This window comes from Macaca nemestrina, chromosome 6, assembly GCF_043159975.1.
Source record: "Macaca nemestrina isolate mMacNem1 chromosome 6, mMacNem.hap1, whole genome shotgun sequence".
Classification (NCBI taxonomy): Eukaryota; Metazoa; Chordata; class Mammalia; order Primates; family Cercopithecidae; genus Macaca; species Macaca nemestrina.
The window spans coordinates 142,242,756-142,258,825 of record NC_092130.1 but is presented as its reverse complement, the minus strand read 5'-3'; the positions used below and the strand labels follow the sequence as shown (position 1 = coordinate 142,258,825).

The following is a 16,070-nucleotide window of genomic DNA, read 5'->3' as shown; positions in this document are numbered from 1 at the left end:
AAATTGAAACCTAGAAGGGTTAAATGACTTGTCGTTGGCCATATCATTTTTAAGTACCGAAACAGGAATTTGACCCTAAGCATTTTATGTCAGAGTCCATGGTACTTAATTATTAATATTCCAGCTTCCTTTTCCCACAAGTCTCCAGGCTATTGTTCTAGTACCATTTTGGGGAATGATTTATGTTTTCTCAAAAGTGATTTAAAATATCACCTTTAGCATATGTACATATATTTTGGATTCAGAATACCCTTGGATTCATGTTTTTCATTTTTTTATTTGGCTTCATTTACCTCTTAGAGACACAGCTTTCATCCTAGCTGATGTCACAAATTCCAGAAATCTTGAACTGAACATTGCTTTTTAAAAAAATCAGTTTTTCATGAGCTAATTCAATTTTATAAATCAGGATTTGCCTTATAACTCTGGTGGAAACACTTAACCATTCTCCAGTGGACAGATTCAAGAGGTGGGGTGTGGGGGATGGATGTGAAAGGAGAAATGCTCAAAGCTTCCCGTGACTGTAGCGTCTGACTGTGGAGCTTTGAGGAGGAAGGGAGTTGGAGTGAACACTTGTAAGTAATCAACCCTATGCTGTAAGCTAGAGGCCTCTTCAAAGCGGCTCTCAAATATAACTGGCAGTACTCTAAAAAAAAAAAAAAAACAAAGATAACTGAGCTTGAGAATCATAGAGAACCTGCAAGAAGTAGCATTCAACTCTTTGTGCTGCTGCACAGGACTCTTTCATAAATGCATACACCCAGGCACAAGACTTCCAAGAACAGCTTCTTCCTTTAAAATGGCGTTTGCATAAGACATCATCAGGTCACCCAGCCAGTTTTGAAGAGTTTGGCAATACACCCCTGTTCTTCGGAAGTGAATAACTCGGAAGTGAATAACTCTTATCACGCTGCTTCTCATGGGCGTTATTTGTGGTGAGGAAACTTCGCAGGAATATTTGACAGAACAAGAAGTGTGGTGAGGAAGGGCAGACTAAAATCCATTTAAAAAGTTGTGTTTCATTAGGCGTGTGATATTTTTCTGAGGGATTTTCATAAGCATCTTTATTGAGAATGAGATTTTGCAAAAGACAAGATTTGAATAAGAAGTTTTACAAAATCAATGGGTAATTTTTCTTCCCTTCTTTTGCCCTGCAGAGAAGGAAAGTCAATGCAAGATTTATAAATTAGGCAATATTTGACAATAGTAAAAGTAGAAAGGCCTGAACAGGAATCTGTTTTCATTAAAACAAGATTTAAAGCAAAGAAGAGAGAACGTGAGAAAATTAGTACCTATTTTTATTCATTTACCAAATACTTACTGAATAGCAACTGTGTTCTGGGACTGATAGACAATGGGGAATAAGATCCAGGCCTGCCTGCAAGTGGCTCATAGTCTGGTTGGGAATGATGGAGACCTGAAAAGGAGAGAGAAATGAAGAACAGATTTGGGGAAAGGACCAAGTAGTGGGGATGAAGCAGGAAGTATTTTTTCCCTTTCTAAATTCTGCTGCTGCACACTTCCCTGACTTCCTTTTCTCACTGGAAGTTGGAAGGAGCAATGCTCCTCACTGACAGTTGTGGAGAAAGCCGACCGGGTGGCTGAGAGGGCCGACTGCCTTTCCTGTGCCAGAAGCAGAGCTGCAGAGGAGACACCACCAAGGTGGTGTCCCGGCCAGAGCAGCAGTGAGACTGTGCCGGGGCTGCAGGGCTGTGCAGATTGCTCACCCCCACCATACAGCCCTCATCCTTGAGGCGAACTAGGAAAGCCTGGCCCCATCTTGGATTTTCACTTGATCTGCAGGAGAGGCCACAGTAGAGGGTGTGGAGCAGCCCAGAGCTTCGTGCGCAGACCTCCTCTCTTTTCTGTCTGTACTTCCGGTTTGGTGATGGTCTAGTCCCATGGGTTTAAGTACTATGTGTAAGGACGGAGGATGCGCCTGAATGTATATGCCTAGCCAGGACCACTCCCAGACCTCCAAACTGTGTATCCAGCTAGCTGCCTGACATCTTTTCCTGGAGATGAAATAAGCATCTTGAACTTAACATGTGACAAATTGAACTCTTGATACAGACCACGAGGTCTGTTCCTCCCACACTCCTTTGCTTCTCCATAAACGGTAATTACATTCTTCAAGGGGCTCTGGTCAAAACTCCTGTAGCCATCCATGATGTGTCACCACCCCTGTCCTGTCAGCTCTATCTTTAAAATCACTCCCAAATTCCACCCACTGCTCACTGCTTCCATGACTGTCACCTGCTCTGAGACCCTCATCATTCTTGTCTGGACCATTGCACTAACCTCCCTAACCTCCACTGCCAGCACCACACACCCCACCCCCACCCCCCACCTGTTGTCTGTCACTTCACTGTCGTCTTTTCAGTCTCTCATCCTTGCTGGCTTCTGTTCAATGTAAGCCAGACCACGTTACTCCTCTGCTTAAAATCTACGGTGGCTCCCATCTGGCTCAGAGCAGAAGCCCAGGTTCTTCCCACGTTTGCCTGCTCTGTTCTGCCTGTCTGCATGCCCTCTGTTGTCTTCTTTGGCTCTCACCAGCTTGCTTGCTCACTCCTCTCTAGCCACACCTGGCTCCCCCTTGTTCCCTGAATCCTCCAAGCAGCCCCTCCACCTCAGGATCTTTGCAGCGTTTTCTCCCTCACTTGTGGGCTTTTTGTTGTGTTAGTCAGGGTCCCATCAGGAAACATTTGGCACACTTGGAACAGGATAACTTGAGGAGGATTTATTTACAAGGTATGGAGTTGGGGACTTCTTGGGTCTTGGAAGCAGTGTTTTTTCACACAGCGTCAGCCATGAGGAAGACTGTTCCTCTGGCATTTACTAAAGAAGCTCCACAGTGTCTCTGCAATGTTCTTCCTGGTGTTGACTCCTGTTCTGCACTTTTTGATAAACTTTATTGATTTTAGCAGAAAGTTTTTGGATAGTAGGTAGGACTCATCTTCCTTCTGTCTGTGGTCCTCAGGTGGCCTGGGGCCTGAAACACGGGGGGTGGCCTTGTCCAGTCCCACTACTGGAAATAATAATCACTTTGCTCCTGCATAGGCAGTGACTACTGTGTCCTGCTCGCCCCTGCCCAACATGTGTCAACTGATGACAGAAAAAACAGGGAATCTGAGCGATGAAGCTAAGCTTCTAGGAGTCATAGCCCGACATATGTGAGAAACAGTACAAAGGGCAGGAATTCCAGACAAGACTATCCTGTGATCTTTTATTTTTGGTTTTAGAGATAGGCTTGGACACCCAGGCTGGAATGTAGTGGTGTGATCATGGCTCACTGCACCCTTGAACTCCCAGATACAAGGGATGCACCTGACTCAGCCTCCCTTGAAACTGGGACTGTGGGCACATGCCACCATGCCCAGGTAATCTTAATTTTTATTTGTAGAGATGGATCTTGCTATGTTGCCCAGTCTGGTCTGGAACTCCTGGCCTGAAGCAATCCTCCAGCCTCAGCCTCCCAAAATGCTGGGATTACAGGCATAAGCCATCATGCCTGGCTCAGAAAAGACTATCTTGATGGTTCTCAAAGGCTCTTCTGTGGTACCCAAACCATAGAAATACATCTTTTGTAAATACTCATGTCTTTCCATTGTGTTGCTTGACAGCTTTTATTCTCTAATTTCTGCTTACCCTTAAATGGCAAGTGGCTTCTAATTTTTAGTCTTAAGTTTTTCTGCCCCATAACCTGAATTTTTTGTGACATGTAAAATACTCGATATTCTAGGAAAATGTCAAAATTTTAGAAACATTTTAAATAGTCCTTTTCAAAAACATTTGGCAACATGCACATCACTCTCTGAATCATCTGCCTTTAAATTTATGAGGGATATTTTAAATTGCAAAGTGAGTGTCAGACATTTTGGTGGATTTTGCTTTGACTTCCCCTTGGTTATGATTAGAAATTATTTCCTCTAGAATTAGTTTTCCTCCTGGCTTTAATATTCAGTTGTAATACAAACTCATTTGAAGTTTTATTTAAAATTGACATAATAATTATACATATTTATGGAGTACAGTTGTGATGTTTCAGTGTATGTATACATTGTATAATCAAAGTAATTAGCATATTGAAAGTTTAAACATTTATCATTTCTTTCTGATAACATTTAAAATTCTCTCTTCTAGCTATCTTATTTTTATTTTTATTCTTTTCTTGAGATGGAGTCTCGCTCTGTCACCCAGGCTGGAGTGCAATGGCGCCATCTTGGCTTACTGCAACTGCTGCCTCCTAGATTCAAGCAATTCTCCTGCTTCAGCCTCCTGAGTAGCTGGGACTATGGATGCGTGCCACCATGCCTGGCTAATTTTTGTGTTTTTAGTAGAGATGGGGTTTTACCATGTTGCCCAGGCTGGTCTCGAACTCCTGACCTCAGGTGATCCACCCACCTCAGCCTCCCAAAGTGCTGGGATTACAGGCATGAGCCACCATGCCCAGCATCTTCTAGTTATCTTTTTAAAAATTGTATATATAATAATTGTACATATTTAGGAGGTCTATGTGATATTTTGATACATACATAAAATGCATAGTAATTAAATCAGGGTCTTTAGGGTATCTATCACCTGAAACATTTATCATTTCTTTGTGTTGGGGAAATTTTTTCCTTTAGCAATTTTGAAATACACAATATGTTGTCGTTAGCTATAATCACTCTGTGGTGCTATGGAACACTAGCCCTTGTTCCTCCAGTCTAACTGCATGTTTGTGCCTGTTGACTGCCCCCTTCCTAACCCTTTTCAGCCTCAGGTAACCATCATTCTAACTTCTATTTCCATGAGATCCACCTTTTTTTTTTTTTTTTTTTTAAACTCCCACATAGGAGTGAGAACATGTGATATTTTGCTTTCTGTGCCTGGCTTATTTCACTTAACATAATGACCTTGAGTTCTTTCCATGTTGCTGCAAATGACAGGATTATATTCCTTTTTATGGCTGAATTTTATTCCACTGTGTATATATACCACATTTTCTTTATCACTCGTCCATTGAACGACACATGTTAATTCCATCTTTCCTATTGTGAATAGTGCTGCAATAAACATGGGGGTGCAGGTATCCCTTTGATATACTTATTTCTTTTTCTTTGAATAAATACCTAGTAGTGGGATTGCTAGATTGTATAGTAGTTCTATTTTTAGTTTTTTGAGAGACCTCCATACTGTTTTCTATAATGACTATTCTAATTTACATTCCCAGCAACAGTGTATGAGTTCCCTTTTCTCTGCATCATTGCCAGCATTTGTTATTTTTGCCTTTTTGATACTAGCCATTCTAACGAGTAAGATGACATCTCACTGTGGTTTTGATTTGCATTTCCTTGATGATTATTGATGTTGGGCATTTTTGCCATATACATGTAGGCCATTTGTATGCCTTCTTTTGATAAAAGTCTGTTTGGAACATTTGTCCACTTTTTAATGGGATTTTTGTTGTTATTGTTGAGCTGTTTGAGTTCCTTGCATATTCTGGATATTAGTTCCTAGTCAGATGAATAGTTTGCAAATATTTGCTCTCATTCTGCAGGTTTTCTCTTCACTCTGTTGATTGTTTCCTTTGCTAGGGAGAAACATTTTAGTTTGATATAGTTCTATTTATCTGTGTTTGTTTTTGTTTCCTGTGCTTTTGAAGTCTTAGTGATAAAACTGTTGCCTTGACCAATGTTCTGAAGTGTTTCTGCTATGTTTTTTTCTAGTATTTTTATAGTTTAGGTATTATGTTTAAGTGTATAATCCATTTGGAGTTTTTGTCTATGATGAGAAATAGGGATCTAGTTTCACTCTACTGCATTGCTATCCAGTTTTCCCAGCACCATTTATCGAAGAGTGTGTCCTTTCCCCAATGTATGTTCTTGTAACCTTGGTTGAAAATCATTTGGCTGTAAAAATGTGAATTTATTTCTGGGTTCTCTGTTCTCATAAATTGGTCTATGTGTCTGTTTTTATACCAATATCATGCTGTTTGGGTTACTGTAGTTTTGTAGTGTATTTTGAAGGCAGGTGTTGTGAGGTCTCAGTGTTGTTCTTTTTGCTCAGGATTGCTTTGTCTATTTGAGATCTTTTGTGGTTTCATATGAATTTTAGAATGGTTTTTCCTATGTCTATGAAAAATGTCATTGAGGTTTTGATAGGGATTGCATTGAATCTGTAGATTGCTTTGGGTGATATGGTCATTTTAACAATACTATTTCTTCCAATTTATGAGAATGGATTTGTTTGTGTTTTCTCCAGTTTCTTTGATTAGTGTTTTGTAGCTTTCCTTCAGCGTCTTTCACCTCCATGGTTAAATTTATTTTTAGGTTTTTTGGTGTATCTATTGTAAATGGAATTGCTTTCTTGATTTCTTTTTTGATCAGTTTGTTCTTAGTGTAGAGAAACACTGCTAGTTTTTCTATGTTGATTTTGTATTCTGCAACTTTACTGAATTCATTTATCAGTTCTAATAATTTTTTGTGGAGTCTTTAGGTTTTTTATATACAAGATCATGACGTCTGCGAATGGGGACATTTTTTCTTTCTCAATTCGGCTGCCTCTTATTTTTCTCTTGCCTGATTGCTTTAGCTAAGACTTCCAGTACTATGTTGAATAAGAGTTGTAAAATTGGGCATCCTTTTCTCATTCCAATTCTGAGAGAAAATATTTTGCTTTTCGCCATTCAGTATGATGTTAGCTGTGGGTTTGTCATATGTGGCCTTTATTATGTTGAGGGTCGTTTCTTCTATGCCTAGTTTGTTGAGAGTTTTTATCATGAAGGAATGTTGAATTTTATCAAATGCCTTTTCTGCATCTATTGAGATGATCATATGGTTTTTGTCCTTCATTTTTTTTTTTTTTTGATGTAATGTACCACATTTTTTGATTTGCATAGGTTGAACCATTCCTGCATCCCTGGGATAAATCCGACTTGATCATGGTGTATTATCTTTTTGATGTGTTGTTGGATACTATTTGCCTAGTATTTTATTGAGGATTTTTGCATCTATGTTCGTCAGGGATATTGGCCTATATTTTTCTTTTTTTGTGTGTCCTTGTCTGGCTTTGGTGTCAGGGTAATGTGAGCCTTGTAGAATTAGAGAGAATTCCCTCTTCTTTAATTTTTTTTAATACTTTGTGGAGAATTGGTGTTACTTCTTCTCAGTAAGTTTGGTAGAATTAAGCAGTACAGCCATCTGGTCCTGGACTTTCTTTATTGGGAGACTTTTATTACTGATCCTATCTCACTACTTCTCATTGGTCTGTTCAGATTTTCTATTTATTTCTGGTTCAATCTTGGTAGATTGTGTGTGTCCAGGAATTTGTCCATTTCCTCTATGTTTTCTAATTTTTTAGCATACGGTTGTTCATAATAGTCTCTGATGATTCTTTGTATTTTTGTGTTATCAGTTGTTATGTCTGCTTTCCCTTTTCTGATTTTGTTTATTTGGATCTTCTTTTTTTCTTGGCTAGTCTAGCTAGAGGTTTACCAATTTCGTTTACCTTTTAAAAAAAAACAGCTTTTGTTTCATTGATCTTTTATGTTATGTTTTTAGTCTCTATTTCATTTAGTTCTTCTCTTTATTTTGTTCTACTAATATTGGGTTTGCTTTTTTTTTTGCCTTTCAGGTTCCTTGAGATGCATCATTTGGTTATTTATTTGAATTTTTTCACTTTTTTGATATAGATATTTAATGCCGTAAACCCCTCATAACACTTTTTGCATTATCTTGTAGGTTTTGACATGATGTGTTTCCATTTTCATTTGTTTCAGGATTTTTTTTTTTTTTTTTTTTTTTTTTTTTTGAGATGGAGTCTCGCTCTTGTCCCCCAGGCTGGAGTGCAATGTTGCGATCTCGGCTCACTGCAACCTCCGCCTTCTGGGATCAAGTGATTCTCCTGCCTCAGCCTCCTGAGTAGCCTCCGGAGTAGTCGCCCACCACCACGCTTGGCTACTTTTTGTATTTTTAGTAGAGATGGGGTTTCACCATGTTGGCCAGGCTAGTCTCGAACTCCTGACTTTGGGTGATCTGCCCACCTCAGCCTCCCAGAGTACTGGGATTACAGGCGTGATCAGGAATTTTTTATGTCCTTAACTAATTCATTGACCCATTGGTCCTTCAGGAGCCATTTTTCCAAAGAAAATTTCCAAAGTTTATCCTGTTACTGAATTCTAGTTTTATTCTGTTGTGGTTTGAGGAAACACTTGATATGATTTTGGTTTTTAAAAAGTTGAGATGGCCAGACCTGGTGGCTCATGCCTGTAATCCCAGCAGTTTGGGAGGCCGAGGTGGGCAGATCATGGGGTGAAGAAATTGAAACCATCTTGAGAACATGGTGACACTCCGTCTCTACTAAAAATACAAAAATTAGCTTTACATGGTGGCATGTGACTGTAGTCCCAGCTACTTGGGAGGCTGAGGCAAGAGAATCGTGTGAATCCAGGAGGCAGAGGTTGCAGTGAGCTGAGATCGCGCCACTGCACTCCAGCCTGGTGGCAGAGCGAGACTGTCTCAAAAAAAAAAAAAAAAAAAAATTAGTTGAGACTTGTTTTGTGGTCTAAAATATGGTCTATTTTTGACAATATTCCATGTGCTGATGAGAAGAATGTGTATTTTGCAGCTGTTGGATAAAATGATCTGTAAATGTCTGTTAGGTCCATTAGGTCTAAAGTACAGTTTAAAATCAGTGTTTCTTTGTTAATTTTCTATCTAGATGATCTGTCCAATGCTGAGAGAGGGACATTGAAATCCCCAAATATGGCCGGGTGCGGTGGCTCACTCCTGTAATCCCAGCACTTTGGGAGGCCGAGGCGGGCGGATCACGAGGTCAGGAGATTGAGACCATCCTGGCTAACAAGGTGAAACCCCGCCTCTACTAAAAATACAAAAAATTAGCAGGGCGTGGTGGCAGGCGCCTGTGGTCCCAGCTACTCCAGAGGCTAAGGCAGGAGAATGGCGTGACCCCATTAACGCAGGGGAGGCGGGGCTTGCAGTGAACCGAGATCCCGCCACTGCACTCCAGTCTGGGCGACAGAGGGAGACTCCATCCCCCCTAAAAAAAAAAAAAAAAAAGAAATCCCCAGATATTATTGTATTAGAGTCTATCTTTCCCTTTAGATTTAGTAATGTTTGCTTTATTATAAATCTGGATACTCTGGTGTTGGGTTCACATATAGTTGGTATTTTTTATATCTTCTTGCTGAATTGAGCCCTTTATTATTATTATAACAACTTTCTTTTTGTCTTTCTCTGGTTCTTAACATCTATTTTATCTAAATATAGATACTCTCACTTGCTTTTGATTTCAATTTGCATAGAATATCTTTTCCTATCCCTTCACTTTCAGTCTATATGTGTCTGTACTGGTAAAGTTTGTTTGTTGTAAGCAGCCTGTAGTTGGGTCATTTTTTAAATCCTTTCAGCCTGCATCTTTCGAATGGGGAATGTAATCCATTTACATTACATTCGAGGTTATTACTGATTCGTGAAAACTTATTCCTGTATTTTGTTAACTGTTTTTTGGTTGTTTTTTATATCCTTTGTTCTTTTCTTTCTCTCTTATTGTTCATCATTGCAGTTTGGTGGTTTTCTGCAGTGGATATGTCTGAGTCATTGCTCTTTCTCATTTGCATGTCTGTTCTGCCAATTAGTTTTATATTTTCATGTGTTTTCATGATGGTAGATATCCTTTCACTTCCAGATATACGATTCCCTTAAGCATTTCTTGTAGGGCTAGTGTAGAGGTGATAAATTCCTTTAGTTTTTGCTTATCTTGGAAAGACTATTTCTCCTTCATTTTTGAAGGGTAGCTTTGCTGAATACAGTATTCTTGCCTGAAGTTTTTTTTTTCTTTCAGCATTTAGAATATATCAGCCTATTCTCTCCTGACCTTTAAGTTTTCTGCTAAGAAACCTATTGTTAGTTTGATGGAGGTTTCCTTATATATATGACTTGATGGTTTTCTCTTTCTTTTTAAAAAATTATCTCCCTGTCTTTGACTTTTGACTGACTTTTTTGGGGCTGAATATCTTTCGGGATCTCTGAGCTTTGTGTATCAGATGTCTATATCTCTTGCAAGACTTGGGAAGTTTTCAGTTATTATTTTGTTAAATCGATTTTCAATGCCATTGCCCATGTCTTTTCCTCATGGAACACCAGAAATTTGAGTATTTGGTCACCTTGTGATGTTCCATATCTCATGTAGGCATTCTTCCTTCATTTAAGTTCTCTCTGTCTGTCTGTATCTCTCTCTTTCTCTCTCTCTCTCTGTCTCTTTTATGACTGAGTTATTTCAAAAGACTTGTATACAAGTTCAGAAATTCTAGTCTGCTGATGAAGCTCTTGATTGTATTTTTTTATTTTAATTATTGAATTATTCAAGTACAGGGCTTCTGTTTGGTTCCTTTTAATGATATCTCTTTTCTTGATTTTCTCATTCAGATATTAATTGTCCTGATTTCTTTGAATTGTTTATGTTATATTGTATCTCTCTGAGTTTCCTTAATATCATTACTTTGAATTCTTTTTCAGACATTTCATAGATTTCTGTTTCATTGGAATCTGTTGCTGGAGAATTATTATGTTCCTTTGGAGGTATCACGTTTCCTTGCTTTTTCATGTTTCTTGCGTCCTTACATTACTATCTGAGCATCTGGTGAAAGAGTTGCTGTTTGTAATTTTATGGATTTGCTTTCATAGGGAAAAATTTTTTTCCTATAGCTGTATCAATAGTGTTGGTTGGGTAGAGAGAGTGCTTAGGTTTTGATTCTGGCTGGACACAGTAGTGTAGTCTCTGTATGACATATTTTGCTGTAATCAGCATTAGTAGTGTCTGTGAGTTCCTTGGTGGCTTAGTCTGCTGTTGTTAGTGGAAGCTGTGGTGAGACAGGCTGGTTGTTGAGCCCCACTGGTGGTGGTGGCACCGGGCCTAGTGTGTCAGTCCTTGGGCCCCCACATGCCCACCTGATGTACACAAGCACCAGTGGTAGTGGGGTTGGATGGGCCAGTCCTTGGGCCTCCATGTGGCTTTCTTGGGTGCCAGCAGTGGCAGTGGTAGGCCAGGCAGGCAGACAGATCTTCTGGCCCTTGGGCAGTATGTGTGGTGTTGGTAATGGTAGTTGTGGCAGGTCAGCCCTCAGGGCCCCAGTCAGCACATGAGTGCTGGTGGTGGCTGTGATGGGCTGTGGCAGGCCGGTTCCCAGACTCCAGGTAGTGTATGCAGGTGGGTTCTGGTGGCAGTGATGATGGCAGGCTCATGCTCAGGCTTCCAGGAGGCAGGTGCAGATGCTGGTGGTGTTAGACTGGGCATGTTAATCCCCAGGCTCCTGGATGATGTATGTGGGCACCGCAGGCTGGGTGGGGTGCGGGGGAGCTGTCATCAGGACTCCAGAAAGTGTGAGTGGCTGCCACAGGTGGTGGGCAAGGCAGATCAATTCCCAGGCCCCCGCTTCATGTGTGCAGGCACTAGTGAGGGTGGTGCTGGGCGTGGCAAACCTGTCCTCAGACCTCCGGATGTTGTGCATGAATGCTAGCTGTGGTAGATGGGGCAAGTTGATCCCCAGGGCCCCGGACAATGCACTCAGGCAGTGCTGGTGACAGTGGTTGGTGGGGTGGACTGGTCCCCAGACCCCCTAAAAGTACATGCAGGTGGGTGGCAGCCCTGATGCTGGAGGTGGGGGACGGGTTAGAGTTGCTGTCAGTGACAGTGATCCCAAGTAACAGACTCTCAGGCTTTTGGGAGCACATACTTTGGCTTCTTTTGTTCTGAGGGTAGCTTCCCCAGTGTGCTGTACCAGTTGTTCCCCAGGGTGTAGACTCAGTGAGGTAGAGTTCTGGGGACACAGCCACACTGCTGGGTTCAGTCAGCATTACAACACCACAGCCCTCTGAATGGATATTGGATGATGTCAGCAGGGCTGCAGGAATGTGGAGAGCAGGGTCTGTTGGCCCCAGCACAGGATCTAATGGGGGCTGGGCTCTCAACATGGTCCTGTGCTGTTGAGAGGAAGGGGGCGGGGACCCCACATGTACTCCCTCTCTGGAGCAATGCCATCACACAGACTCCAGACAGCTCCCTATGCTAGTCTCAGGGCTGGCAAGGGTGGAGGGACTATCTTGTGGCTAGGATTACAGGAGTGCACAGTACTGATATAAACCACTGGGGATCTCTCACTTAACTTTTCCTGGCGCGGGGGAGTTTCTTCTGGCTCTGAGCCAATCCTGTTTGGGTCATCTGCTTTACCTCTCTCTCCTCAGGGGTTCTCCGTCACTTCCCTGCTGAATTCCAGTGGTCTCTCTTCGATGCTCTATTCAACATGTGATTATCTACTCACTGTACTGGTCCTTTTAAGAGGAGGTAAGTGCCATGTGCCTCTAGCCAGCCATCTTGAAGCCCCTCCCTCAGTGTATTGTATTTGAAGTTTTAAGTAGAGATTTTGGAGAAGTATGAATGATATGTTTGCCAAAAATAGAAAGTAGTGGAAAGAGGTGCTTAAAAGAATATAAACAAAACGTGTTCTTTGCAGATTTTTTCCTCTGTTTGCAATTGGGCTTACCTATAGACCGGTCTGACCACCCTAGAATACTTTGTTGATGTGGTTTCACCCTCTTCTAGTTTTCACGGTTATTCCCACTTACCTGTAAAATATTATTTTTAAAATAGAGGACATAGGCAGTAAGAGTTGATTATCTGGTTTACTGAATTGCTGGCTTTTGATAAAATCCAGGTGGCTGGACAGAGGCAAAAATTGTTTTCAAATTAATTGTTTCATTGTTGACCTCTGCTGAGTCAGAGTTTGAAGGAGAAAAGTGAAATTCAGTGCTTCCCCTGACTAACACATTTGTTATTAAATTAAGAACGTATTAACCTTTTTGAGGTCATCCAGCCTTATTCTTGATGTCCACAGATTTTCCCGTGGTCAAAGTACCTGATGAATCACTGAAGCTCTTTGGGTCTTTACAATTCTTTTCTAAGGAAAGGAAAACCGGAAATTATTTGGAATAATGAAAAACTGACTGTCTCTTGGGAGAATATGCTAACCTAGGTTAAATTTTAATGAGGGAGATAGGGAAGAATGGAGATGCTCTCAGCTCCAAGTAATTAATTTAAATTTAGCTCTCTTGAGACTATTGTATTTGGAGATAGGGAAGAATGGAGATGCCCTCACCTCCAAGTAATTAATTTAAATTTAGCTGTCTTGAGACTATTGTAGTTGTTCTCTTTCTAATCAGAGTTTGTTGTCCATATTTAACTCTTGTTTCTCTGCTTGACCTTTCTTTACCAATCTCTGCTTGGTCTGAATGAATTGGTTGATCAGTTATCCATTGCCACCAAGCATCAGTGGCACACGGCAATAAGCATTTATTGCTCTTTATGGACCTAAGAAGGTCCCATGGGGCAGGGAAATACGCTCTTCCTGTTTTGGGGGGGACTCTAATGTAACATGACAAGAGACATGGATACAGGGAAGGGAGAAATATGGGAGCCTTTAATGCCTCATCTACCACAGTTGGCTCAAAGAAACTTACCAGGATTGAAAATTAAATAAAATTTTCCTTCTTTATAATTTATATTTTTCAGAAAACCAGAACTGATGGCTCTATTTGTAGTCTTTCAGACAACATTCTTCTTAACATTGCTGTCCTTGAGGACTTACCAGAGTGAAGGTAAGAAGTGGAAGGAACAGTAAAGACAAAAATCATGTCGGGAACAATTGAAGTCATTGGTGCTTTGAGAAAAAGTTAAACAGTTCTTTTTTCTTTGAGAATTACTTAAAATTGATGAGTATCTCCCATGAGAAGATTTGTCAATCTCTTTAAGCAGTGGTTGCTTTAGTCTTGGCCTCTCTCATCTTGATGGCTCTCTTAATAAGCCACCCCTTGACCCTGACTTCCTGGTCGATGCACTGGTCCTTAGGGCAGTTGTAAATAGACTTAATCCCTTACAAATTCATGATGGATATATTTTATCAGACCATCATCAAAGCAGTTCTTTCTGTACCTTGCTGAGAAAAGACACTGGATATACCACATCAGTGCTGACCACTAGGTTAGTACAAGTTTCTATGTCTCTCAACTGTGTTCACTGAGAAGCTGTTAGCTTAGTAAAATATGAGTAAAAGCAATGAAATACGAACCAATAGAAACTCTTTCAAGTCTCTGCAAGACAATATGCTAAATGCTGAAATGTTGTTTATAGATAAATAATATTTGTCACTTAGCTACTCCCCAAGGGAAGGTATTTTGAGATAAATTAACTTTATAAATAAAGTCAATAAGAATTTAATACCTCTAAAATATTTATTGATACCCTATTACTTTGAACTCGTTTAGAAGTAGATCTTAGACTTGAGAGAGTTTCTATTGGTTCATACTTTTTTGTACCTTTCATCTGTATTTTACAAAGCTTTACATTTTCCTCTTCCTGTATTTATTCTTTGCTGTGCTCTTCTTTTATTTTATTTATTTATTTTTTTTGTCTTTTTTTTTTTCTTCCTTTTGGTGGAGAACAGGGTCTCGCTATATTACCCAGGCAGGTCTCGAACTCCTGGGCTCAAGCTATCCTCCCGCCTCTGCCTCCCTGAGAGCTGGGATTACAGGCGTGAGCCACCGCACCCGGCTTTTTTTTTTTTTTTTTTTTGAAATGGTCTCGCTCCGTCGCCCAGGCTGGAGTGCAGTGGCCGGATCTCAGCTCACTGGAAGCTCCGCCTCCCGGGTTCGCTTCTACCTCAGCCTCCCAAGTAGCTGGGACTACAGGCGCCCGCCACCGCGCCCGGCTAGTTTTTTGTATTTTTTTAGTAGAGACGGGGTTTCACCGTGCTAGCCAGGATGGTCTCGATCTCCTGACCTGGTGATCCGCCCGTCTCGGCTTCCCAAAGTGCTGGGATTACAGGCTTGAGCCACTGCGCCCGGCCTGCTGGACTTCTCTTTTAAAGGAGAGTACAGGTGTTTGCTCCTAGTAATTACTCATGCAGTCCTGTCCATGGATTCATGAAAATGATCTTTGCAGGGAATATGCATAGAATTTCTCATCTTCCTTGAAACTCCATGAAAGATATTTGAAAAAGAAAAGGAAACATTGTTCTGATAATTGCTCAATTCTCTGTCTGGCATTCCTTTCATCTGGATTTATTTATATTAGGTCCAGGGTACATGGTCAAACCATATAATAAGAATAATTTTCAAACAGACCCACTGCCCCACCTCCAGGTGTAACCGAAATGCAGGTTCAGTTGCTTGCAGCTTGCAGAGTCCAGTTAAAATGAGCGAGGTCTGGTATAAAAAAAGAAAAACGACTTTTTATTCCAAAGCTAACTTAGGGTATTAAGTACATGCTTTCCTCCTTAAGGGGACTGCTTTGTTTTTGGAGTAGAGAGTGGGCACTTTTCAAGCAGGGGGCCTATGCAGTGGCAGAAGTGAGCAGATAGGGATCTGCATACTCACTTTAGTACCTTATCTATTGGTTAGTTGAGTTGGCATCCTTTTTTTTTTTATGTTTTTATTTTTTTGATTTTTATTATTATACTTTAAGTTCTAGGGTACATGTGCATAATGTGCAGGTTTGTTACATATGTATACTTGTGCCATGTTGGTGTGCTGCACCCATCAACCCATCAGCACCCATCAACTCGTCATTTACATCAGGTATAACTCCCAATGCAATCCCTCCCCCTCCCTCCCCATAATAGGCCCCGGTGTGTGATGTTCCCCTTCCCGAGTCCAAGTGATCTCGTTGTTCAGTTCCCACCTATGAGTGAGAACATGCGGTGTTTGGTTTTCTGTTCTTGCGATAGTTTGCTGAGAATGATGGTTTCCAGCTACATCCATGTCCCTACAAAGGACACAAACTCATCCTTTTTTATGGCTGCATAATATTTCATGGTGTATATGTGCCACATTTTCTTAATCCAGTCTGTCACTGATGGACATTTGGGTTGATTCCAAGTCTTTGCTATTGTAAATAGTGCCACAATGAACATACGTGTGCATGTGTCTTTATAGCAGCATGATTTATAATCCTTTGGGTATATACCCAGTAATGGGATGGCTGGGTCATATGGTACTTCTAGTTCTAGATCCTTG

The 16,070-nt window shown here is 40.8% G+C and overlaps 1 protein-coding gene across 3 annotated transcripts in view; it reads left to right on the top strand.

Moving 5' to 3' along the window:
* The window catches only part of LOC105473105 (oncostatin M receptor), a 94,760-nt gene that overhangs the window by 7,125 nt on the left and 71,565 nt on the right, over positions 1-16,070 (top strand). For all 3 annotated transcript variants that reach the window (XM_011726736.3, XM_011726738.3, XM_011726737.3), the window contains exons 2-3: positions 12,246-12,345; positions 13,570-13,655. In XM_011726736.3, the coding sequence (XP_011725038.2) occupies positions 13,583-13,655 (73 nt within the window). In that variant the 5' untranslated portion in view covers positions 12,246-12,345; positions 13,570-13,582. The remainder of the gene's footprint in view (positions 1-12,245; positions 12,346-13,569; positions 13,656-16,070) is intronic.